The sequence below is a fragment of the Onychomys torridus genome, chromosome 4, assembly GCF_903995425.1.
Source record: "Onychomys torridus chromosome 4, mOncTor1.1, whole genome shotgun sequence".
Lineage (NCBI taxonomy): Eukaryota > Metazoa > Chordata > Mammalia > Rodentia > Cricetidae > Onychomys > Onychomys torridus.
The window spans coordinates 76526798-76553494 of record NC_050446.1 but is presented as its reverse complement, the minus strand read 5'-3'; the positions used below and the strand labels follow the sequence as shown (position 1 = coordinate 76553494).

General features: G+C 44.2%; 2 protein-coding genes and 1 pseudogene across 9 annotated transcripts in view; 2 read left to right on the top strand and 1 right to left on the bottom strand.

The window, feature by feature from the left end:
- Positions 1 to 821: 821 nt before the first annotated feature.
- On the bottom strand, positions 822 to 18323 carry Commd9 (COMM domain containing 9). The gene is made up of 6 exons (XM_036184957.1): positions 18269 to 18323; positions 8372 to 8497; positions 6659 to 6798; positions 3931 to 3965; positions 2850 to 2953; positions 822 to 1547 (listed from the first exon to the last, which is right to left on the bottom strand). Exons 1-6 carry the CDS (start codon positions 18317 to 18319, stop codon positions 1407 to 1409), a joined length of 597 nt encoding a protein of 198 aa, XP_036040850.1. The 5' UTR covers positions 18320 to 18323; the 3' UTR covers positions 822 to 1406.
- Positions 18324 to 19742: 1419 nt separating this feature from the next.
- On the top strand, positions 19743 to 20272 carry LOC118581841 (annotated as a pseudogene).
- A 1240-nt stretch (positions 20273 to 21512) lies between these two features.
- Positions 21513 to 26697, top strand: part of Prr5l (proline rich 5 like) — a 184719-nt gene continuing 179534 nt past the window's right edge. For 6 of the 8 annotated variants that reach the window (XM_036183785.1, XM_036183786.1, XM_036183784.1 and 3 more), the window contains exon 1: positions 21513 to 21651. The gene's annotated coding sequence lies outside the window, so the exon portion shown is untranslated. The remainder of the gene's footprint in view (positions 21652 to 26697) is intronic. The other 2 variants (XM_036183789.1, XM_036183788.1) reach the window with 1 other exon arrangement.

The following is a 26697-nucleotide window of genomic DNA, read 5'->3' as shown; positions in this document are numbered from 1 at the left end:
CCAGCAGGTGACTGAACCTCCACGAGCTGGCTGTCTCATCCACTAAGGGAGGACAAGGCGTTCATCCTCATACCACCCCGTTGGTTAGACAACGCAATGGATGCCCAGAGCGTCCCACTGCTGTCTCTATTAATAGTCAGAGCCAGTGTTCTTGAGCCCATTAGCTGTCCCAGTGCCAAGTGCTTTCGGGAGTGCTGGACTATTTAATCTTCACAGTCTTATAAGGAAGATACAATTAGGTGTCTACTTAATTAAAAAAGGTTAGCAGGGGTGGGGAGGAATTGATCCTTAGAGGTCAAGCACATCACCATCAAGAAGCAGGGCTGTCTTCCCTGCCTGGCTGCCTGACTGCCAAACCTATACTCTTCACCAGTGATGCTACCTCCTCCTCCCTGCATCACCCGCCCTAACACACACACACACACACACACACACACACACACACACACACACACACACCTCCCCCAACACAGACACACAGCACACACACCAACCAGGCTGCATGTACTACTGTGGAGATCACTGAAGGAGAATAGGTTTCCAGACACAGGGTCCTATGGCATGTGAGGCACATGAGAGAGCTGTTCTCACATGGCTAAACTCTGAGGAGTGTCTCTCCTGACTGTTAACCCTGTTTCTTTTCTGTTTTTCGTTTTACATGATGGACATCAGCAGGAGAGTGGTGAGGTTCATTAACCGTGCATTAGCGCCTACCATGCAGTTGTGAGCTTAGCTTGGAATTAAGAAGTTAAGGTCATTTATCCAGATGAGAGGTAGCAAGGGCTGAAGACATCACCTCAAGTAAAAAGAATCATGACCAGAATCATAAAACTGTTATTTATTTCCGATTCTTCCCACTTTCTCGCCCAGGAGCAGTGGCAAATAGCACGTTTCAGTTTTCTGAACTGGAGCTATGGCCCAGCAGGGCTGCAAGCTCAGGGAAGGCGCTGAGGGATCTTGCTGTGGTGTTGCATGCACTCTGGTATATCTGCCGGCTTCTCTGATGGGCGAGCAGGCGCTGCGGACATCACCCCTGATTCCCTCCATGTATTCTGGGGCTGGAAATGAACTCCTCTGAGCTAGAGCTGGGGGGAACTCATTAGGCAAGCTCCACAGTTTGGGCCTGTAGTTTTCCACAGCAGCAGGCACAGGCAGCTGATAGAAAGAACATGTTCCCTCACACAGCTATGGCAGTAGCTCAGCTCCTCACAGGGCCTTCTCAGAGGTGGAGGCCTCTGCTCATCCCCAGGAAAAGGAATAAACTGAGCAAGAGAAAGATTGGCGTGGCTCGGCTGCTTCCTCCCTCCACTGTGCCCTCCGAAGAGCAGCAGCCCCTCCATCTCGCCATCTGCCCCGTCAGCCCGTGTGCTGAGAGCCGCACCGGGCCGGGTCAGGAGCTGGTTGGCCTATTTATTGGCTACAGCGGAGAGCTGGTCCCGGATTCGGCCCAGACCATCTAACATGGTATCCAGTGTTTCTTTGCTCAGTTCCATGGTCACAGCCGAGATGGAGGGTTTGTCTCCACACAGACTAGGGTCTTCTTGGATCTGCAAGAAGAACATGGTCCAGAAAGCAAAGCTGCCTGTCTTTCTTTCTCCCTGAAAGTGAGTCCTACTCAGTTCTGCTGGCTCCTGAAGGGAAGGTCGCTACTGAGTGCATCGGAGAATGCTAGCCTTCCACCCGTTAGCAGCTGGTAATGAAGGAGATGCTCAAAAGGCCTGGGTCACTTTCTTTTTACACACCATGGGTGAGTGAAGGCTCACTTACCTCTGATACTGGGTCTTAGCACTCAAGTGAGAACACTACCTGTCTATACTGCTCTGTAACAATGGCTCTACAGCATGCATAAGCAACTGGACACAGAAAAGACAAGTCCCAGATACACTTCTGATCTTAAAGGAGGACATGAAATGTTACTATATATTTGAGAGGGGGGGATTGGTTTTTTGAGACGGTTTCACTGTGTAGCCCTGGCTGTCCTGAAACTCACTCTGTAGATCAGGCTGGCCTTAGACTCACAGAGATCCTCCTGTCTCTGCCTCCCTAGTGCTGGGATTAAAGGGGTGTGCCACCACTGCCAGCTTCCCCCACGGCCTGCCCCAAATGTTACTGTACTTTGAAAGGGACCGGTTAAAGACACTTCCTCATCTTCTACAGATGCTGAATTTCAGGGGGTCTGGTAAAGTGGGCATTACACTCTTCTAATTTCAAGTACACAAACCCTAGAAAATGTGTATGTGCCTTTGCAGGGTTCCAGAAAAGAATAGTAAGGTGGAGATAACAAGACAGGACATGTGAATAGGAAAATGAAATGCTGACCAATCAACCGCCAACAGAAGCTTGGGCTGTACCGCAACAGTGCTGGCCCAATTCTACTGGACAGGAAGCTAGTGAGAGGCTACTTGATAGATCCAGAGGGCTCGCTGACATCTACATGCATAACCGTGCTGTTAAAGCCAAGCATCTTCAGACGTCAGCACATCATTTAAGAAATACAATGCCCTGCACCTGTCGTTCTGAAACCCCTGCTTTTACTACTTCATTATGACCACGCTAAGTCAATATGGTGTAATCTGTGAACAGCATCTCATTGTGTGTGTGTGGGGGGGTGTGCAGTAACTTTTTTTTTTACTTTGACTTCTGGTATTTAGATGGTTGTGGATGCAGGAGGGCCAACTCACTATCGCTCCCTCTTCCCTTCTGAGGAGCCTGACAGTGGGCATACCTTCATCTGAGGGGCCTGACAGTGGGCATACCTTCATCTGAGGGGCCTGACAGTGGGCATTCCTTCATCTGAGGGGCCTGACAGTGGGCATTCCTTCATCTGAGGGGCCTGACAGTGGGCATACCTTCATCTGGAGCAGGCAGGTGGGGGCGGCCATGCGGCTGATGCTGTCTGAGGAGGTTTTGATATCCACTCTCCAGTCCAGGTCCAGCAGGCGTGGCAGAGAGACTGGAGGGAACAGTTTCGACAGGGGTTATATATCCTATCTCTCCTGAGCTTTTATTTAATGACAGGGGGCTGTAAGGCTTGGTACCACCTGTCCTTGGCACTGACTCCCAGTGGGTGCATCTGCAAACACCCACACCCACACTCTAGACGTTGGGAGAGAATGAGAAGTGAATGACACACGGCAGAGATGTGGCCATGGCCTGAGTCACAGAGAAAGGGCAACTTCAGTGACCGTGCTAGAGACTTGGTTTATAGATGAAATGGCCTTCGTCTGAATGCAGGCCCCACACTTGCCTAACCCCCTCATCTAGAAGCCTGGACCGCAGGGGGACTGGGAGGGTTGGATGAGTCAGCACAGACACAGCTCCAGCTGTGGGACTGACTTAACCCAAGTGCAAGGGCAGTCACTCAGCAGCACGCTCTTCCTAACCTTCACAATACATACACAATTCTCACTGTTTATATTCATTGTATACGGGACTGTGTGACATAGGGTCACTGTCACGTGCGTCTAAGTTGAACACATCACGCCCTATACCCACTCCTTTCTTTCTCCTCCTTTCTACTAGCCTGCTTTGCTCCCCTATTTATTTTTTGTCTTAACTGACACATACTTTAAGTTCTTCACTTTCTGCTTAGGAATTTCTATATTTTTTAGCAACTTGCTTCCAACATCATCATCATCATCACCATCACCACCACCACCACCATCATCACTACCATCACCACCACCACCACCCTCAAGAGGGAAATTTGAAAGGCACATCAGAGTGTGGTTTGGGGCTAGAATAGTTCTCTTTGGTCTGTGGTTAAGTTCCTGGTCGGGGGACTCAGAGCTGGCACTGAGGAGCAGGGGCAGGAGAAGGAGGGCAGGGGGAGGCAGGTAGGGCAGGGAAAGGCGGGGTAGGGCAGGAGAGGGCAGGGGGAGGAAGGGAGGGCAGGGGAGGGCAGGGGAAGAGGGGGTGTTCTGTACTCACTCTGGTTTGCTTGGGCTTCAGTTCTCCAAGTCGATCTGTTTGAAAGGGAGAGATGAGGAAGAAACAGTGGAAATGCAACGAAAGACAGCTTTCTGGTAACTTCTGATAACGAGGGACCCCACTTGTGGCCTCTCACTTAGAAACCCTTCCTACGGAAGGCAGCTGTCATTGTTTTGCAAAGCTCAGGGAGGGCAAGACCCAAGTGCTAGGAGTTTTCATAGCTCAGGAAAAACAACACAAACCACAAAAGGCAGAAGGCAAACACACTTGCAGCCCTAAGGAGGACCTGAGTTCAATCTGAAGGACCCATCTGGTCGAAAGAGAGGACTAAGTCCTGCAAGCCACGCTCTGACCCGTGCCACCATGGCATGCCCCACGGCCCTCCAAATAAATAAATGTAATAAGACAGTAGAGAATGCTTACTGTGTCACAGTCTTACTGTGCTACTGGTCTCAAAGACAAAACAGAAAAGGTCAATTCACTCTCCCCTCCCTGAGCAACTACTAGAGTGCTGCATCTTAGGTAAAGCACACCACACACGCCTCACAATGCTAGAGCAAGTGGCCCAGGTGAGGTGCCAGGCAGACGGAGTAGAAAGTGGTCACATGTGAGAGTTCTAATTCGGCAACAAAGCCCTGGGAAACAGCCATTACCAATTACTGCTGCTAGGGGCTGGAGAGATGGCTCAGAGGTTAAGAGCACTGATTGCTCTTCCAAAGGTCCTGAGTTCAATTCCCAGCAACCACATGGTGGCTCACAACCATCTGTAATGAGATCTGGTGCCCTCTTCTGTATACATAATAAATGAATAAAAATCTAAAAAAAAAAAAAAAAAAAAAAAGTAGTTAAGCCTAAAAAACAACAACAAAAACACTTTAGGGTTGGGGATTTAGCTCAGTGGTAGAGCGTTTGCCTGGCAAGCGCAAGGCCCTGGGTTCAATCCTCAGCTCAAAAAAAAAAAAAAAAAGAAAGAAATACCAATTACTGCTGCTAGACTCCTTAAAGCTTTCAGTTAAACAACAATCCTTTCTACTTAAGATTTGTGTTGAAAAGCATCTTCCCAGCTTAGAAAATATAGACAATTCATAAGAGAAATTTAAAATGACCAATAAATACAGGAAAAAGACAAGCAATATCTCCAATTTCAAAAACAAAGAAGCTAAAATGAGGTGCAATTTCCTATTCATAGAAATGGGGAAAGAAAAGTAAGGAAAATTGTCTCATTACTGGGAGGCCCGGCTTTAGGATGCATGCCTCTAATCTCAGCAGCACAAACAACAGACGCCACATGCAAGGCTAACCTGGGCTACACAGAGAATCGTAGTCTCAAAAAAGGGGGGGGGGCGGGTTGGAACAATGGTTTTGGTAGCCAGCTTGACAACATAATTCAAAACCCAGTATGTCCCTTTATGTGCAAGGCTTTTAAGCCAGTAAGTGAATAACTGAATACATAACAAGTTTCTATTGCAAATAGTCTTTGGGAGAAACTGCCAATACCTTAAATGACTAACCTTAAAGAATTGTTAAAAATTAAACCAAATTCCTCCATGTGCTAGAATATATTTTACATTTAACTATTAAAAATGACCCTAAGGGGAAACATTTACAGAAGTGTCATCAATATTAATACTGTTTGCTGAAAATAAGCAAGCTATAAAATGGCAAAATCCTGTTTGTTAAAAATCAAACCATGGGTTGGGGATTTAGCTCAGTGGTAGAGCGCTTGCCTAGCAAGCACAAGGCCCTGGGTTCCATCCTCAGCTCAAAAGAAAAAAAATGTAAAAAATCAAACCATAACATCAGCTTTTCCATATATATACTAAAAGAAACTGTTGTTTAAATCTTAGATGGTCTTCTAATAAAAAAACCCAGAGCCAGATATTGGGGTGAAAGCTGAAAGATCAGAGAAACAGAGCAATCCACAGCCAACCTGTTACCTCACCAACTCCACAAATCCTCTGACTGAATTCCTTTGAGTCCTAACCTGAAAGGGTCTCAGCTGAACTGCTCTAGTTCCTGTCTCCTCACGCCTTATATACCTTTCTCCGCCCTGCCGTCACTTCCTGGGATTAAAGGTGTGTGTGCTTCCCAGTACTGGGATTAAAGGCATGAGCTACCACTGCCTGATTGTTCCCAGGGTGGCCTTGAACTCACAGAGATCCAGATGGATCTCTGCCTCCCGAGTGATAGGATTAAGAGTGTGTGCCACCACTGTCTGGCCTCTGTGTCTAATCTAGTGGCTGGCTCTGTCCTCTGATCCTCAGGCAAGCTTTGTACACAATTAGGGAACATAATATATCTCCACAAGAAACAGCAGCCAGGGTCTCACCTTCAAGCTAGGAGTGGTAGCATATCCCTGTAGCCCAGCAATTGGGAGGTGGATGTAGAAGGAACAAGTTCAATGTCATCCTTAGCCACAAAGGGAGTTCAAGGCTGGCCTAAGCTACATGAGACCCTTCCTCAAACAACAAAAATAAGTAAACAAATTAAATGGCTTTCCATTAAGAAATGGATGCAGCTAACCTCTAGGTGTGGGGTTACAAGCATCTGATTTTCTTCCATCATTTATCTGTATGCATTTTCACTCACAAATTTGCATTATTTCTAGGCTTTGTGTCTATAATAGCATAGATAATATACTAACAGTAAAGACAAGAACATGAATTGCACAAGGACAGTAATAACAGGAAATATGCAAGTTAGAAGGAACTCTCCAAAACACACTTACATGTGCTCCAGGACGATTTTTGCCAGCAGGTTTTTGAGGTTTGGGTGGAAGTTTTCTGGAAAGAGAGCCAGAATCGCTTCTGCAGAGGACAGGTCACGGAATGCCACAAGCCTGGTGAAGCGGTGCAGAGCCTGGAGCAGCTGCAGGACAAAGAGAGGACCCCTGTAGCTGCAGGGCAGAGGCAGGAGGGTACAGGCACACACAGAGGGGCAGGGGTGGAGCTCAATACACTTGCCTGTGGGCACAGCATCACAGTCACATGCATGAGTAATCTCAAGTGTGGGGCCTCTGCAGGAAACGCTGACACCCCAGCTGACTTTGCTAGTTCACTAACCCTTCTAGAAGACAGACGCAGCTATCTGACCTAGGAAGCCATCAACTTTTCAGAAACTTGTTAGCTGTGGGCAGAGGGAAAATATATTTTTTTGCCTTCTGTGGAAGAATCTGACCTTCACTTAACTTTGTGATGCTGTTTCCTTGGTAACCTGAGAGAAGTGCAAAGCCAGCTGAGTTACTAGGCAACCCTGCATTGGCCCAATGCCTCTGGACTAAGAGGGCTATGTAAACACTGGGCCATACTTCCATGAGTGAGGCTGCACCCTTTCTGCAAGAATCTGAACTTGTGCTTATTGAGTCATTAGAGAAGATATCAATTCCCCTGGAGTGGAAGGCATCATATGTCCTTACTCTTAAGCTGTCACCTGGAAGATCAAAGCAAAACAGTTCCTGAGCAGTGGTGTAATTCTCTCTGTGAAAGAGGAGTCTTGGACCTTGCCTTGCTATGTGTTCCCACTTTATACCCTGTAGACACTGCCTAGCAAACCCAGGGCTTCTGCACAGTGGCCCAGCACTCTATCATTGAGCTGTACTCCCAGCAAATGTCCTTGTAGAGCTGTAGCCAATTGTAGATTGGAGCTCACTTATGAATATAATGATGCTTAGCTGAACCCAAGAAAGCTCTCTGTTTCTCTGTGGCTTCCTCTGATATCATGGAGGTTGTCTGACTATAAATGATTATACTTTCCTCTGGTTGATTTCCATGAATAAAGCTCTAGATTAAAGGCAAGTGACAATAACAGGATTATTTGGATGAAGACAGTCCTGTCAAGCACATCTGCCCTGGATGGACAACATAGTCACTGCTGTGTAACTTAGCATGAGTCACTCTGGCTTCCTCTTAGCTGCCTCATGAAAATCATATGACCTGAGCAGAAGGTGTCACAGGAGTGGAGAGACAAGAAGGGGGTGTGGGAACAGCTTTCCTGAGGGAGCCTGATTGAGCCCAGCAGTGAGTACTCTCTAGACCACTCAGGCCTCGGTGCCTCAGCTCAAAGATCTCTACGAGTTCTGCCCACAGACGCTCAGCTGACAGTTCATCAGCATCCGCAAGTCACATACTGAGCATGAAAATCACAAAAGGTCGTTTGTTTTTATTTATTTTTTTAAATCCACACTGCCTAGATAATAAGCCTGAAATGAAAATGGCTGGGATCTGGTTATTTTTCATAAGGGGGCTTATGTGTCATAAGGAAAGGCTCAAAGACCGAATCCTTTGAATTCATTAATATTTTTAAAAAACTATGAAGGCTCACTACAGTGTCAACAAATGTGTGAAAGAGAAAATGTCTTTGGGCATGCAGCTGACTGGGAAGTCAGGAAAGAGGTAACACGTGACAAGGGCTGGCGGCGATGGTCACTTCTCACCACACTTACTTGCTCTGCCTCCTCCTGGGCCACAGACAAGCTGGAACATGTAATATCCAAGAGTTCCGCTGAGTCAAGGGCTGAAGTGGAAAAGCTTTCCTGGCACAGTTGTCGGACAACATCTTTCGAGGAGGCCTAGGAGTTAATTTACAGGTGGAAAGTACACCAAGTTAGACTCTGCAAATGTTTGTGTTGGTTATTTTATGATTCTTTTGAGAGTGTCTTAACAGTGAAGATTCAGAGGACACTTCTGTTTCTGGGGAAGTAGCCTGGACGCCCCTTTCCCTATTCTTCCTGCTGAGAACCAACACCCCTGGGCACTCAGGGAAAACAAAGTTAACTCTGGATGGAGGAGAAGGCAGATCGGCTAGGATGAGGCCCAGGGAAAGCCACAGGGCTGAAGTTCTTGGTTTCCCTTTGCCTTAGTGATCCCAGACCTTATCCTAGAGGGGCAGCCTCCTAAGACAGCTTTACTTCAGCCCCAACGACGGTCACATAAAGAACTGTGAACACATATCACCCGGGCTGGCAATGGCTGAGAGGAAGCCTCGCCATGAGCAGCAAGGAATCCCAGCATCTGTTAGGGTGGACTGAGAAGACTATTCTTGGTTGTCAACTTGACTAGGTCTGGAATAAACTACAATCCAGAAATGGAGGGCACACTTGTGATCTGGATCTTGAGGCAGGAAGGCACACCTTTAATCTGGGCCACACCTTCTGCTGGGAATCTATATAAGGACCATGGAAGAAGGAAGGGGTTGCTCGTTCTTCTCCTGCTTGCCAAAGCCTTGCCAGCACATCCATTCCTTCTCTGGCATTGGAGCCTGTTTCTTTAGGACTCCAACATATACAGAAGACCAGCTGAGACACCCAGCCTTGTTGGACTGAGCACCTACTGGATTCTTGGACTTTCCATTCACAGCTAGCCATTGTTGGACTGCAGCCTGTAAATAATTCCAATAAATTCCATATATCTCTGGGGTGAGGGAAGAGAGAGAAAGAGAGAGAGAGAGAGAGAGAGAGAGAGAGAGAGAGAGAGAGAGAGAGAGAGACAGAGACACTATAAGTTCTGTGACTCTACAGGTGGTATCCAGGAAAGACAAGAGGGGATCTTGGATCTTCAATTCCACTGGCCTGTAACAAGCCACACTACCCTATGGGGAATCTGGACTTGTACCTTCAGGTAGGATTAATGAGGTTTCTCTTGCTGTAGAATACTGACCAAGATACTGACCAAAACCAACTTGGGGAGGAAAGGGTTAATTTGGGCTTACAGGTTACAGTCCACAGGGGAAAGCCAAGGCAAGAATCTGGATGAAGAAACTTTAGCCAAAGGCCATGGAGGAGCAATGCTTACTTGCTCAGTCTGCTTTCTCAGGACCACCTGCCCAGGGCTCGCACATCAATCATTAATCAAGGAAATGCCCTTGTACATAGCCAGTCTGGTAGAGGCATGTTCTCCATTGGAATCCCCTCTTTTTAGATGACTCTATCAGTTTGTGCATGTGTCAAGATGACAAAAGATGCCCCTTCTCTCTGTCTTAGCAGTGTCGGGAATGAATGAAAAGGGGGAATGAACAGATAGATATCACATGAGGCTGAGGAAATAAGATCAGAAGTTGCACATCAACTTGGGCTACATGATGGGACAGTCTCAGAAGATGTTAAAATGATCTGACCAAGATTTTGAAGCAGCTTATGATTGCAATATTCCAATAATTAAAAACATGCCTGAAACAAAGACTGGCAAAAAACACAACACAACAAAACAAAACCAGAAGGCAACAATAATATAATGTAAACAAAATGAAAAATACCAGAGACACAACCCAAACAAACACTCAGAGGACAAACCCAGCTCAGCAACATGGAAGGGACAGTGAAGAAGTGATAGATGGAGGACAGCCCATTATATGAAATTACCCAGCCTGAACAGGGGAAGAATGGACTGAAACTAATCAACAAGGCCTTGGTGGTCTACAGGGCTCCACAAAAGATCTAACAAGTGTACCAACTAAGTCATGCAAGGAGATAAAAGAGAAAAAGGAAAATAGATGATAGATAGATAGATAGATAGATAGATAACAGATGATAGATAAGAAATAGATGACATACAGATGATAACAGATAAATGATAGATGAATAGATAATAGATGATATAAATAGATAACATTTAGGAAATAATAGAACAAATTAAACTTTCCAAATTTAATCAGACTTAATGGTAAATATTTCAAGAAACCAAGTAAACCCTAAAGAGCATAATTTAAAAACCTCACACCAAGACACACCAGTTATTAAACTTTAAAAAAAATGAAACACACAAAAAAATTGTAAGCAGTGTGAGAAACACCCAGAATGGCAACAGCTTTCATGTCAGAACTCAGAGAGGCAAGAGACTATTTCTCAGGTATGAAATGTACTGTTGACTTGGAAATGTCCTTCAGGAATGAATGAAAACCAAGATACTTTGTCAGAAGATCTACCATGAAGACTGGCTATGGCAAGTTCTTCAACAGAGAAGGAATGAGTAAAGTGTTTGGGGGGCACTTCGACCTGGCTGAAACTATCTTAGGTCATCACTGCCATACCGCCCCTCAGGCAGCCTGGCCTCTTCCCCTGCATCCTGGGGATACACAGAACCATGAGAGTGGTATGTGAGCTTTTCAAGCTGATCCTGGCACCATCAGCATCAACAATGTGCAGGACACTTTTCTTTAGTTTTCTGCTACCTTCTGACAATAGCAGTCAGTGCTTTTATAGATTTTCCTAGAACATGAAGATAGAAAAGAACAAGCAAAGATGGAAGAAATTAATTTTCTAAAATATATTGGAAGGCTAAGCAAAAATTATACCATTGTTTGGTGAAGCTTCAAATGTAATGCAGAAGAAATATTTAACACAATGTGTTATAATTAGACTTCATCCTAGCTGATAAAATGATGACACCAACAGACTAGAAGGCTCTATTGAAAGTGCATTTTAGAACCCCAGATAATGTAGAATTCTGTGTGTAAATGTACATGCATGCATGGCGTATGTATGTGCATGCATATGTGTACATGAGTGTGTGTGTGTGTGTGTGTGTGTGTATACCAGAGGAGGGATGTCCAGTGTCCTGCTTCATCACTCTCCTCTTATTCCCTTGAGACACTGAACTTGGAGCTAGGCCGGCAGCCTGAACATCCCAGAGACCCTCTTGTCCCTGATCTCTACAGTGCTGGGATTACAAGTGGCTGTGTGGCCATGCACAGCTTTCTGAGTACTGGGGATTCAAACTCTGGTCCTCAGGCATGCACAGCAAGCAAGCCATCTTAGCCATTTATCCACCTTCCGGGCCCCTAAAATAGAACTCTTCTTAAAATGTTCAAAGACCCCGTGGGAAAGTGGAGAAATGTAAAAAAAGAAAAACAAACTAAAGAATGAGCAGAAAACCAGAAAGAGCAAATTGAAGCCCTAGCATGGCAGTATTTGTATTAACTCTAAGTGACCTAATATTCTAATTGAAATAGAAAAATGGGCAGAGTGGATGAAAAATATTAAATGCTATATACACAGATCTCCCTTCAAGTATGTGGGCAGGCTAAGAGTGGACAGATGAATAGAGAATGCCTTTCAAACATCAACCAGTGGACTGCAGGAATGGCCACATTGGTAACAGGTAAAGCTTACTTCACAAAGAGAAAACTATCAGGACAGTATTATAAAATGCTGTAAGATTTTGTCCACTAAGAAGACATCCAGAATGTGTATACAACCAACCTGAGGACTGCAGACTGAAGCAGTAACTGACAGACGTGTAAGGAGGAAAGGGTGAGTTCCCAAATAGAACAGGCACAGCGACACCCCTCCTTCTGCAACTGACAACCAGCCAGCTATGAAACAGGGCAGGGAAGAATTAAGCAGCACCATCAATCACTCTAATTGACATCTGGGGGACAGTCCCCAATAAGAGGACAGGGAAGTGGGTGAAACAAAGAGCTGGCAGGAACGACAAGCCAGACTTCAAAAGGATAAGGGAGCCACACAGACCTGACGGCTTCCACAAATGGACCAATTACTCAAAACCCCCATCACAATGCCCACAGACATACAACAGCTGTCACTACTCAGGAAATCGAATCCACAGCATTAACTCAAAAGAGAAATCTCTAGACATATACATCTTCACTGGAGAATTCTAACAAACACTTCAAGATTAAAAATTCTATAAATCTCTTTTAGAAAAAACAAGGACAGTTTCTAATGCATTTTACTGGTAAAAATACTTTAATATTCAAACCAGACAGACAGTTCAAAAAAGGGAGAGGAAAGGTATAAAGAAAGTTACAGATCCTCATCCCCTCATAAAAACCGACACAAAAATTCTTAGCAAAATATTAACATATAGAAATGAGCAATAAAAATATATATAAAAGGGATTATACACTACGGCCAGATGGGATTTATTCCAGGGATATAAATCTGGTTAAGTATTTGAAAATCCATGTAACTCACAATTTTAACAGATCAAAGAAGGAGGAATCTCAAACAAACCAAGAAAAATGTTTGATAAAATTAAACACCAAGTTTTCACTTAAAAAAAAAAAAAAAACAAAAAACAGAGAAACCCCTCTCCACTAAGGAGATGGTTTGGTAGGTCAAGAAAGGCATGAGCTGAGGACCTGAGCTTGCTTCCCAGAACCTATGTGGTAGAAGGAAAGAGCCAACTACTGCAAGTTACTGTGGAATAATCCTTCTGTACACTATGAATATATATTACTCTCATTGGTTAATAAAGAACTGACTGGCTGGTAGCTAGGCAGGAAGTCTAGGCGTGACAGCCAAAGTGAGAATGCTGGGAAGAAGGGCAGAGTCAGTGGAGTTGCCAGGAGACACAGAGGGAGCAAGACATGCTGGAGGACAGGTCAAGCCACAAGCCATGTGTCAATACATAGATAAGTAGAAATGAGTTAATTTAAGTTGCAAGAGCTAGTTAGTAAGTCTCAGCTATTGGCTGAGCATTTATAATTAATATAAATAATAAATAATATAAATATAATATAATTGAGGCTCTGTATCAGTTATTTGGGAATTGGGGGGTGGGATAGAAACTTCCCCCTACAGCAAGTTGTCTTCTGATCTCCACACCTGAACCATGACGCGTGTCTGTGTGCGCACTCTGTAAAAAGCCTAGTTAACAACCTCTACTGTGTCTAGCACAGCTGGGTTCTGGAAACCCGACTGAGGTAACTAATGAGGGAGTGAAGAAAGGAGTCACACAGACATGTGTCCAGAGAGTCTGGGACTGAGTGGGCTGTGCTCACTCTGATAGAGTGGCACCAACTACTATACAACAACGTGGACCCTCAGCCTGTTCATCACTTACAGCAGGGGAAGAGAGGTTAGCCAGGCTCCATAGGCAGGAAGAAGCTGCAGTGGGTGCTTTCGGAACACTCTGTCAGCACCTGCACACGGACCAAAGGCTTTGGCAAGTCCCTGAGCCTGGGCCAGTGAAGGTTTTGCCAGTTCCCATGAGTCCGAGGCATTGGAGTCCTTGTCGATAGCACACATTCACTCGGGACTCATCTGCTCCTCACATCCTCACTCATGCGTCTATGGTCCCCATAAACAGTGTCCTGTCCTCGGCTGTTTACTCTCACCACTCCTGTGAGCAAAACCCTGAAAGGTCCAGAAATAAGGAAAGACAAGGAACTGAAGGCTATGCAGACGACACAGAAGAATTAAAAGTCTCTACTGGTAAACATGGTCTTCTATGTGGATACACAAAATCACCAAAACCCAGTAGAAGTGAATTCAACAAGTTTGGACATACAAAATCAACACACAAAAGCCAGCTTTACTTCTACACAGACATTCTTTGACTCAGCATGGGATGACATCAACCTTGCCTTTAAAATACCCTAATTCGAATTACACATGTAGTACACCTTAACCTATGGAATGTTGTGGTTTGGCGATGGTATACTGGATGGTATAGTGTTCTTGTTTCCACTGAATGCTGCCTAGCTCACAGGGTGCTGAGGAACTGCTGCCTATCATTTCAACTATCTCCCCCAGATGCTGCAAGCCAGGAGATGATCTAAATCCAAGGCATGGTTCGACCCAATGCTATTACTTTCACACTGTTGTAAGGTCAACAATCAAACATTGAATCATCTTAACTCGGGCGCTGTCTCTCCGAGGAATGGACAGTTGTTTCTCAGAGAAAATGTCACCTTTCAAAATAGGTTACTGTGATGATGAGCAAGGACTGTACTCCAGCTTCAGTGCCCTGGCTTTGGCCTTAAGTATTAACTAGTATATCAATATTTTCATAGGACTATTGGGTATCTTCTCCCATCTACAATTCTGAGAAGAGCATTCTAGTATGTTCTGGCTCCTCATTTATCCACTCCCCCTCCTTCCACCCTCTCCCTTTCCTCCTTCCCCTCCCTCTTTTCTTCCTTGAGAGTGTATCTTCTGCTCATTCTACTTTGTAGCCCAGTACTCCCGGAAGACTGGCTTGGTTTGCTTCCCATTATTGTGATAAAACATTTGCCAAAAACTTGGGAGAAAGGGGTTTTTTTTTTTTTCATCTTACAACTCTCAGGTCATACTCTATCACTGAGAAAAGTCATGTCAAGTTATATGTAGATAATTTTAAAAAGTGTCCTTTGCAATTGGTCAAAGAATGAGTCCTAGAACTTCTGTGCTGCAACCTACACACTGCAGACAAGAGAGCTCGGAAAAGATGAAATAAATATGGAGACATATCAAGTTTATGTACTGGGAGATTCAACATCCTAAGGAGGGCAACTCCTCCCTAATTGGTTAAAAACAATTCCTATCAAAATCTAAGCAAGTTCATTTTAGATATAGCCAACGACACTTAAAAATGTATGCTGAAATGTTGTTAACTGTTTTTTTTTTTCTATCTACAGTGGACTATTGTGCACAGGTATGTGCATAAATGTAGAGGCAGAAACAGTCTCACTATGGCTCCTCAGGCGCCATCCATCTTGCTTCTGTAAACAGGTTCTACCATTGGTCTGGACCAGCCAAACAGCCCAGACTGCCTTCCAGCTGTCTGTATCTCCCCAGTTCTGGGATTACAAGTGCACACCATCATGTTGGCTTTTTCACGTGGGGTCTCGCTATTACACTCACATCCCCCTTCTTGCCCAACACACGATTGACTGATTGAGCCATCTCCCCAGCCAAAGCAATTTTGAGAAAAAAGAATAAAGTAGGAGAAACTGGTCTGATTTCAAGATTTATTATACAGTTAGAGCAATCAAGCCTGGGCATATTTAGACGGAAGAGCTCATAGATCAAGGAAACAGAGAACCCTGAAACAAACCTACACAGATATGCCCAAAGGATTCTTGAATTGCAAAAGTAATCCAGCATAGGAAAATTTGTCTTTTTAACAAACAGTACTGAAACAATATGACATTAAGAAAGCACACTCAACCTAAGTATCACACATTTTATATGACTCAGTACGGAGATCACAGCTGGGGAGGTGGCTTAGTGGGTAAAGCAGTTGCTGCACAGCCTGATGACCTAACTGGGATCCCCAAAACACACACAAAAGCTGAAGTAGGACACATGTCTGCAATCCCAGGGCTCCTGTCAGAAAATGATAGGCAGAATTCCCAGAAGCTCATGGGGTAAGGCTGGTGTATGCTGCAGTAAATGATGAGAAAGATCCTGTCTCCAATAAGACTGAAGACAAAGACTGACACCCAAGGCTGTCCTCTGACCACATGTACACACCCACAATCACACACACACACACACACACACACACACACACACTCATGCACGAACACACATACACACCCTCCCCACATGCACACTGAGATCCAAGACACATTTATTAGAATGATTCAGGTAAGAGATAGAGACAACCCCAAATTGATGCTGGTACAGATGTAATGTAAAGTAGTATAGGCACGCCAGAAAAGTTTGGAGATGTCTTTAAACCATGCAACTTCCAGATGACCTAGCAACTTTATCTGTAATATTGAACGCTGGAAATACTCTACATGGCTTTCAACAGACCAATGAGCTGACAAAGAGAATACAGTACAGAATACTCCTAAGCAGTAAAGGGAGGCAACTGTTGACACACATGATTTATATGATTCTCTGGAGCAGTGGTTCCCCACCTTCCTAATGCCGTGACCCTTTAATACAATTCTTCGTGTTTTGGTGACCCTCAACCATAAAATTATTTCATTGCTACTTCATAACTGTAATTTTGCCACTGTTCAAAACCATAATGTAAATGTCTGATATGCAGGATATCTGATGTGTGACCCTGCTCTAGAGAATTAGGCTGAGTGAGGAGAGCCAATCCACAAGCATCATCTACAGTGAGACGTAAAAAAGTTCTTGAAATGAAAAACAATGACAGAAGAACACAGAAGTGTAAAGGAGGTCTGGAAGCTAACTGCAAGTGAGCATGGCCATAAGACACCAACACAGGGCTCTGACACAGACAGAAAGGCCTTGTAGTTTAGTCCAAGTTATTTACATTGACTCTATCAATGTATCAACTGTGATATTGTTCTGTAGGAAGTCACCATTAGGGGACACCTGACAAAATGTAAATGGCATCTCTCTGCATTATTTCTTACAACAACATGTGACTCTATTGTTAACTTATAATAAATGTTAATTTAAAAAAACAGAAATAGCAAGGAAAACGAACGAGCAACTGCTACACATCACGCCTGAGAGCCAGATGTGAAAATGAATATGCCGAAGTGTTCCATCTGTGTGAAGTTCACATCTGAGCAATGTGAAATCAACTGTGTCAGAAGCAATGCACTACTGGGAAGTAAGGGGCAATGAGGGACTTCTGGGGGTATTCTGTCTCAGCTTGGGATTGAGTGCCAGCTACGAGTGTGTAGTCAGTAAGTGATGCCCTCATGATTTCTGCATTTTCAGTATCTCCGTTATATACTATTTTTTAAAGTTTACCAAGGGAAACGAAGTGTCCCAAGATAAGCAGGCATGCAGAAGGAATGATTCAAGTCAGCCACCATGAAGGTTAAAAACTTTCTAGTCACAACTGTTACACTAATGTACTTAACAGCTATTTCTTCAGGACATACTGGGTGCCAGGTGTTGTTCTGCTTGTTGGGATACACTTGTGAACAACAAATCCTTCAGGAGTGGACTGAGCAAATGCTTACTGAGGAGGTGTATGCTTACTGTGGGGATGTATACTGGAGAGGGCTGATAATGATAGTGTCGTGAGTATCATTACCGATCTTCAATTAGAGAAGAGAGAAGAAGGGAAAATAAAAAGAAGGCATGTTCCTCAGAAAAGACTAAAAACAGATCCACGATGTCGGTTAGTGGTAAGTTCTAAGAGGGAAGGCAAAGCTACCCTCTACAGAGTAATTCAAACTTTACGACGTCTCCAGAAGAATGTCCCTTTCAACCTTACAACCTTACCAATGACGATCAGGGAAGTGTCTCAGCCCTCACACAGGCCAAAACTAGACCTCTGTGGGACAGAACGCACACACAACCCAGGGCTGGGCTGATGAGAGGGGCAGCATTTCTCTGACAGAGCGGGCAGAGAGACCTGGATGAAATGGGGAACTGATTGCCACCCCAGGGCTCCAGTCCGGAAAACCACTCGTAGTCACTAATTCTTGGGTACATTCACATCCATTATCTGTTTTTTAACTTCCACCGTAATATCAGGGAGTCATCAATTTTGTTGCTCCTGTTTAAAGGCTCAGAAAGGCTGAGCAACTTTCTCAGGGTCCACACAGAGAAGTACTGGCAGGGGGCGGGGAGGGAGTGCTCCGAGCCAGGGCCTGTTTATTCCCAATTCTTGCTTTGCACAAAGTCCCAGAGACTAAGGCAGCCGCCGCACGCGTTCCCACCCCTGCAAGATACCTTCAGCAGGCTCTGGAGTGCCCCGAAATGCTCCGCTGTCAAGGCCGCCATCTTTCTGGAGTCACGTGACAGTAGGAGCAAGCGGGGCGTGCCACATGACACCTCGTGGGGCATGCTGGGAGTTGTAGTTCTTTACTGAGGCAGGCTGGGATGGCATAAGAGTACTAGGATGTGCGGAAGACACGGAAGTCACACTCCAAGATGGCTAAACTCAAGGACCGGGGGCCGAGATGCTGGGAAAACTGGGGTATAGGATGGTTTCCAGGGAGCAACTGTCTGGACTTTCTAGTTCTGAGAAACTGTTTTTGCCTTTGCCCTTCTGAGTAGGCTGGCTGATTTGGGGAATACACCTGCAGGCGTGGCAGGCACCTTGGCAATACAGACACCCAGAAATGATCGGCCTACTCTCCATCTGGATTTAAACGAAGCAGTGCCTGTTTGAATTCTTGGAATTCACACACACATGCATGCATGCACACCTGCCATATACCCTGAAAACAAAACAAAACAAAACAAAACAAAAACACCCAACAACAACCCAGTGTTCTTAGGCATATAGTTTCTTTTCTGTTTAGGGAGAAGTAGGGGCATGGCATTATAGTTAACCTTATCCAAACAGTGAAGCCAAATCATCTAGGGTTCTTAGTAACTTTCCTGTGGTCCCCAGAAGAGCTCTGGTTTGAAGAACAAGTGATTAGGAAAGGAGTCAGAAAGCAGGAAGGCATATGACATTATTACCTATCTCAGCACTGCTTGTCTCAAACATGCTCTCCCTGGACTGTTTCCCTAGCAAGCATCTCTTGCTCTGAGAACTCAGTGTTGAGGCTCATGCATTAAGGAACTGAGGCCTGCAAACACCTCCTTCCTAGGAGGCAGAACCTCCGACCTCTAGAGAGTCCGAAAGCAGCAGTAGCCAGGCCAACAGCTAACTGCAACCTTGTTATGGGTTGAAATCTACCTGGCAGCTCCTGCCTTGGCCACTTGGTCCCCGGCTTGGGGGGCTGTTTTGAATGTTGTGGAACCTTCAGGAACTGGGACCTGGCTAGCAAATGTCCCTATTGCCAGGCCTTTGAGAGCCATACTGCTTCTGGTTCTGGCCCGTTTGCTTGGTGACTTGTCTGCTACCATGTGCAGAGCCTTGCCTATATATTACTGCCACCATGCTCTGCCATGTTGGACTACAACTTCTGAAACCTGGAGGCAAAAATGAACCTTCCTCCTCTGAGGTGCTCCTGCCCAGTATTGTGTCATAGTGCATTGGTCACAGTGACCCATGCAAACCTTTTGAGATGTCGGAGGCAGAACCACTCAGCTGAGCCACCCCAGGGTTCCTGGTCTTGAAATATTGTGTAAGACTTTAAGTGCAGCCTTCCCAATCCTGATTCAAAGTGGCTGCAGGCTGTGAGCTTCCAGCACAAGGCACTAACCACACTTGCCAGCTACTAGAGAAGGCTCACATCCCAGTGGAGCAAAGATGGAGGCCAAAACAGCCACCTCCACTGGCATGTGAGGAGCTCTCTTTGCTGGATACTACATCTACTTCAACTGCAAGATGGGGAGTGACTTCAACTGGCTTCCAGAACTAAGAAAGAAACAGAAACCTGTGCAGGAGGGAGCTAGGCTTTCCCTACTACCTGACTTTAAAGATGCCATTTTTAACTTGAATAAACACAAGTAGGTGAAGAGTTACCAGGGAAAGATGAATGTGCCAAGGGTATGGAGCACCTGAGGCATGCCACAGCAGTGTGTGGGCAGCCTCAGCAGCTGCTGCAAGGATCATGGCTGTCGCCTCCGCCACCGGTCTTCCAGATGCCACCAACCAAACTTCTAACCATCAGTGAGAGAAGTGCAAGTGCTCAGCGCTTGGCTGCAGATGATGTGGAGTGTGCCAGATATCAACATGATAAAATGTCAATTAAAATGCTTCCAAAATTCTACACTTGGAAGCTGAGCAGCCATGTGGGAATAAGGGCAGACATGCTTGTTATGACTGTTCTGCACTGAAATCTACCAAACTGAATGTTTACTGTGAATAGATTCACTTCTCTGTTTTATTTATTTATTTTCTGTGGAAAGTGCATCTTGACAGAGCTCTTTAATTGATAGATACACTGTAAGTTATCAGACTATCGTGGGTTCCATTTATTTCTTAGGACATGCAATTAAGATGTAAATTCAGTAGAACATGTCTCTTCTGGTTCTATCTCTGTCGCTGCTACAATTATGCTGACAGAAAGTGATAGACAGGAAGAAAGGGTTTGACTTACAGTTCCAAGTATCAGCCCATCATTGAAGCAGGAGCTTGAGACCATGGTCACACCACATGCACCAGGAGCCGAGAGGAAAACAAACACACCTATGCTGTTTGCTTGCTGCTTACACCCAGCTAGCCTTCATCTTCCTTATACATTTCAGTGCTCAGGCCATGAAACGGTGCTTCCCACATTCAGAGTACATCTTCCATCTCAATTAACAACCAAGACAACCTCCCAGAAATCTGCACACAGGCTAACCCAGGCTAACCCAAGAGAGAGAATTCCTCCATTGAGACTCCCTTCTCAGATGATTTATTGGCAGCAGCATGTTGACATCTAAAAACTAACCACCACAATTACTTAGGTTAAAAACTCCCATTGACAGTTTCAAAAGATTTGGGGGTGCTGAAGTGTGGAAGTTAGCCACAGAATGCTGTAAGTCAGAATATTGGCTAGAGCTTGTTGGTGTTTGTGAAACTAAGCATTAGAGATCATAAAATGATTGCTACAGCTCTTTTGACTCTAACATCTTGGGCCTTTGAAAGCTGGAGAGGGAAGAGGAGAGAGACACTGGGGATTTAGCATGTGTTGAAAATACCAGGAAGCAATAGATGACTCTTGGGACAGTGTCCCCTGATTCCCATTATAGAAACGACAGGCTGAAGGTGCCTGTGTCTTGTCCATGTCCTAAACGGCCTGATTGCTAAGATCAGTTGAGTTCAGAGCACACTATGGCCTCATTTTTCATCCACTGTCCCCAGGAGTGACATCGAAGCAGCTGGGAACACAACAGCATTGTCCCTGGATTTGTACACAGGCCCCCTTTGTTTTTCTTGTACACATTCAAGGCTGTGACAATAGCCCTGAGTAGCACTGTATCCTCCTTTCTCTAATGTCATACTTGTTTATCGGTTCTGAGATTGGCGAAACAATGATTTCCTGCCAGGAGGGGGCACTTTTTCATATTCTGTTTCCCTTTCCATCAGTCTTCAGGGTCAGTGAGTGGTGAGAGAGGACCAGAGAGATCTGGGCTGCCCAAAAGGTCACCACCTCAAGAGACTGGCAGGACAGGATACCTCACCTCTCCTGTGCAAGGTAGGAACCACCCTGGAAGAAGGAACCAAACAGGTAACCTGGAGAGAGGGTGAGAGCCTAGGGCGGGGCCACTACAGGCAATGGTTGAGTGTGTAGCCCAAGAATGAGACTCTGGGTTGGATATACCCTATTTACTGGAGAGACACCTCTGGCTCACACACGGGGAAAAGCAATTGTAGGCAAGTTTGACAACCTCCCAGCAGGGAAGCAGAGCCGAGTCTGCTGTATCCATGGGTTTCACATCTGAGTATGTAACCAATGTTGGATTAAAAATTATCATTTAAATTTCATCTGTCCTGAGCATGCAGACATTTTCCCTTGCCATTGTTTTCTAAACAGCACAAAATAATACATAGTTACAGAACCTTTGTGTTGTACTAGATAGTGGGAATAATCCAGTGATGACTTAAAGTATGTGGGAAGGTATGCATAGTTTTATGAAAAAGGCTGTATCGTTTTTAAAATAAGGGCCTTGTGCATTCTCAGATTCTTGGTGTTCCCAGAGGTCCTGAATCCAACCCTGAGCTGATAAAAGGCAGCTATGCTTTTAAAAAACATTTTAAAAGACTTATTCACTTCATTTTATGTGCATGGGTGTTTTGCCTGGTTATATGGCATGTTCTACCTAATGGCAATGTTCTCTCCAATTGAAACATATGTCCCAAAAAGGGGGTGGGAGAGAGGCTCCCAAGTCTCACGTGGTAAACAGGAGGTTACAGTGTCTAGGAAGAATGGGAGTTTGGAAGAGTCTGGAGGTCCCCTACCAACAATATAAAAAGGAGTAAACAAACGAACAGGCAAAGGAGTAAACAGCTGATGCCTCTGAGACCTTTGAGTGACCATAATCTTCAGGGACATGTAGGTTTATTGAAGTTTCTAAATAGCAGTTGTTACTATTAAGCTCTTATTGTATGTACTGTTACATATAGATATTACTCTATTATCTCACAGTGTTAATAACAACAACACCAAACAATTACACAGTCACGTTTCCCATTCTTTTTTTAAAAAAAATACTTTTTTCTTTATTATTATGTGTTTTAAATTTTATACATCAGCCATGGGTTCCCCCGCCTTCCCCCCAGCCCCTCCCCTCCATTCCCATGTCCTCCAGGATCAAGGCACCCCTGGGGATTCATTTAAACCTGGTGGATTCAGTACAGGCAGGTCCAGTCCCCTCCTTCCAGACTGAGCAAAGTGTCCATGTGTAAGCCCAAGGTTCCAAACAGCCAGCTCATGCACTAAGGACAGATCCTGGTCCCACAGACTGGATGCCTCCCAAACAGTTCAAGCTATTCAATGGTCTCACTAATCCAGAGGGCCTGATCCAGCTGGGGGCCCAACAGCCTTTGGTTCATAATTCATGTGCTTCCATTTATTTGGCTATTTGTCCCTGTGATTTTTGCAATCTTGGATTCAACAATTCACGCTCTTGCAGACCCTCCTCTTTCTTGACAGTTGGACAACTGGAGCTCCACCTGGGGCCTGGCTGAGGATTGCTGTATCCACTTCCATCAGTTATTGGATGAGAGTTCCAAGATGACTGTTAGGGTGTTTGGCCATCTGATCACCAGATTAGGTCAGATCAGGCTTTCTCTCGACCATTGCCATCAGACTACAGAGGATATATCATTGTGGATTTCTGGGGACCTCTCGAGCACTCTGCCTATTCCTGGTCTCATATGGTCTTCATTTATCATGATCTGTTATTCCTCATTCTCCCTTTCTGTTCTTGATCCAGCTGGGATCTCCTGATCCCCTAAGCTTTCTTTCCCTCAAATCTTACCCTTCATTACTCCCACTGTCATCCAGGTTGTTCATGTAGATCTCATCCATTTCTCTGTCATTGGGTGATCCTTGGGTCTTTCCTAGGGTCCCGTTTTCTAGGTAGCCTCCCTGGAGTTGTGTAGCAGTCTAGTCATCTTTGTTTTACATCGAGTATCCTCCTATGAGTGAGTACATACCATGTTTGTCCTTCTGAGTCTGGGTTACCTCACTCAGGATGATTTTTTTCTAGATCCATCCATTTGGCTGCAAACCTCATGATGTCATTGTTTTTCTCTGCTGAGTAGTACTCCATTGTGTATATGTACCATATTTTCTTTATCCATTCTTCAGTTGAAGGGCATCTAGGTTGTTTCCAGGTTCTGGCTATTACAAACAAAGCTGATACGAACATAGCTGAGTAAATGCCCTTGTGGTATGATTGAGCATGCCTTGGGTATATGCTCAAGAGTGCTATAGCTGGGTCTTCGGGGAGATGGATTCCCAATTTTCTAAGGAAGCACCATATTGATTTCCAAAGTGGCTGTACAAGCTTACATTCCCACCAGCAGTGGAGGAGAGTTCCCCTTGCTCCACATCCTCTCCAGCATAAGCTGTCTTCTGTGCTTTTGATCTTAGCCATTCTGACAGGTGTAAGGTGGTATCTCAGAGTCATTTTGATTTGCATTTCCCAGATAATTAGGGATGTTGAGCAATTCCTTAAATGTCTTTCAGCCATTTGAACTTCCTCTGTGGAGAATTCTCTGTTTAGTTCTATTGCCCATTTCTTAATTGGACTGTTGGGCATTTTGATATCTAATTTCTTGAGTTCTTTATATATTCTGGATATCAGCCCTCTGTCAGATGTGGGGTTGGTGAAGACCTTTTCCCATTCTGTAGGCTCTCGCTTTGTCTTGTTGACCGTGTCCTTTGCTCTACAGAAGCTTCTCAGTTTCAACAGGTCCCATTGATTGATTGTTTCTCTCAGTGTCTGTGCTACTGGTGTTATATTTAGAAAGTGATCTCCAGTGCCAATGCATTCAAGAGTACTTCCTACTTTCTCTACTATCAGGTTCAGAGTAGCTGGATTTATGTTGAGGTCTTTGATCCACTTGGATTTAAGTTTTGTGCACGGTGACAGATATGGATCTATTTGCAGCCTTCTACACATTGACATCCAGTTATGCCAGCACCATTTGTTGAAGATGCTTTCTTTTTTCCATTGTACATTTTTGGCTTCTTTGTCAAAAATTGTATGTTCATAGGTGTGCGGGTTAATGTCAGGGTCTTCAATTCGATTCCATTGGTCCACATGTCAGTTTTTATGCCAGTACCAAGCTGTTTTTATAACAGTAGCTCTATAGTAGAGCTTGAGGTCAGGGATTGTGATGCCTCCAGAGGTTGTTTTATTGTACAGGATTCTTTTGGCTATCCTGGGTTTTTTGTTTTTCCATATGAAGTTGAGTATTATTCTTTCCAGATCTGTGAAGAATTGTGTTGCTAATTTGATGGGAATTGAGTTGAATCTGTAGATTGCTTTTGGTAAGATCACCATTTTTACTATGTTAATCCTGCCTATGCATGAGCATGGGAGATCTTCCATTTTCTGACATCTTCTTCAATTTCTTTTTTCAGGGACTTAAAGTTCTTGTCATATAGGTCCTTCACATGCTTAGTTAGAGTAACCCCAAGGTATTTTATAACATTTGTGGCTATTGTAAAGGGTGATGTATCTCTGATTTCCTTCTTAGCTTGTCTGTCTACTGTATATAGAAGGGTTTCTGATTTTTTTGAGTTGATCTTGTATCCTGCAATGTTGCTGAAGGTTTTTATTAGCTGTATCAGTTCCTTGATTGAATTTTTGGGGTCACTCATGTATACTAACATGTCATCTGCAAATAGGGAGAGCTTGACTTCTTTCTTTCCAATTTGTATCCCCTTAATCTCTTTGTGTTGTCTTATAGCTCTGGCTAGAACTTCAAGTACTATATTGAGTAAGTATGGGGAGAGGGTACAGCCTTGCCTTGTTCCTGATTTTAGTGGTATTGCTTTGAGTTTCTCTCCATTTAATTTGATGTTGGATGTTGGCTTGTTGTACATTGCCTTTATTATGTTTAGGTATGTTCCCTGTATTCCTGATCGCTCCAAGACCTTTATCATGAAGGGGTGTTGCATTTTGTCAAATGCCTTTTCTGCATCTAGTGAGATAATCATGTGGTCTTTTTCTTTGAGTTTGTTTATATGGTGTATTACATTGATGGACTTTCATATGTTGAACCACCCTTGCATCCCTGGGATGAAGCCTACTTGACCATGGTGGATAATTGTTTTGATGTGTTCTTGGAGTCTGTTCACCAGAATTTTATTGAGTATTTTTGCATCAATGTTCATGAGGGAGATCGGTCTGTAGTTCTCTTTCTTTGTTGCATCTTTGTTTGATTTGGGAATCAGGGTAATTGTAGCCTCATAGAAGGAGTTTGGTAATATGCCTTTTTCTTCTATTGTGTGGAACAATTTAAAGAGTATTGGTATTAAGTCTTCTTTGAAGATCTGGTAGAATTCTGCAGTGAAACCATCAGGTCCTGGGCTTTTTTTGGTTGGGAGACTTTTAATGACTGATTCTATTTCCTTAGGGGTTATTGGACTATTTAAATGGTTTATCTGGTCTTGATTTACCATAGGTATGTGGTACCTATCCAGAAAATTATCCAGTTCTTTTAGATTTTCCAGTTTTGTGGAGTAGAGGTTTTTGAAGTATGACCTGAAGATTCTCTGGATTTCCTCATTGTCTGTTGTTATGTCCCTCTTTTCATTTCTGATTTTGTTAATATGGATGCTCTCCCTCTGTCTTTTGGTTAGTTTGGATAAGGGCTTGTCTATCTTGTTGATCTTCTCAAAGAACCAACTCTTTGTTTCATTAATCCTTTGTATTGTTCTCTTTATTTCTATTTTATTGATTTCAGCTCTCAATTGATAATTTCCTGGCATCTGTTCCTCCTGGGAGACTTTGCTTCTTCCTGTTCAAGGGCTTTCAGGTGTGCTGTCAAGTCACTAGCATGAGATTTCTCCAGCTTCTTTATGTGGGCATTCAGTGCTATGAATTTCCCTCTTAGCACTGCTTTCATAGTATCCCATAAGTTTGGGTATGTGGTGTATTCGTTTTCATTGATCTCTAGGTAGTCTTTAATTTCTTTATTTCTTCCTTAACCCATTGGTGATTCAGTTAAGCATTGTTCAGCTTCCATGAAATTGTAGGATTTCTGTAGTTTTTTGTTGTTGTTGTTGAAATCTAACTTTAAACCATTGTGGTCTGAT

What these genes read in the sequence shown, in the direction of transcription:
- Commd9 (XM_036184957.1), bottom strand. Translation starts at nt 18,319, where the DNA reads ATGGCGGCCTTGACAGCGGAGCATTTCGGGGCACTCCAGAGCCTGCTG. An exon ending in AAAATCGTCCTGGAGCACAT is followed by an intron (nt 3,966 to 6,658) that starts GTAAGTGTGTTT and finishes CCTTTCAAACAG; the next exon opens with ATCGACTTGGAGAACTGAAG. An exon ending in CCTGCCTGCTCCAGATGAAG is followed by an intron (nt 1,548 to 2,849) that starts GTATGCCCACTG and finishes TTCTTCTTGCAG; the next exon opens with ATCCAAGAAGACCCTAGTCT.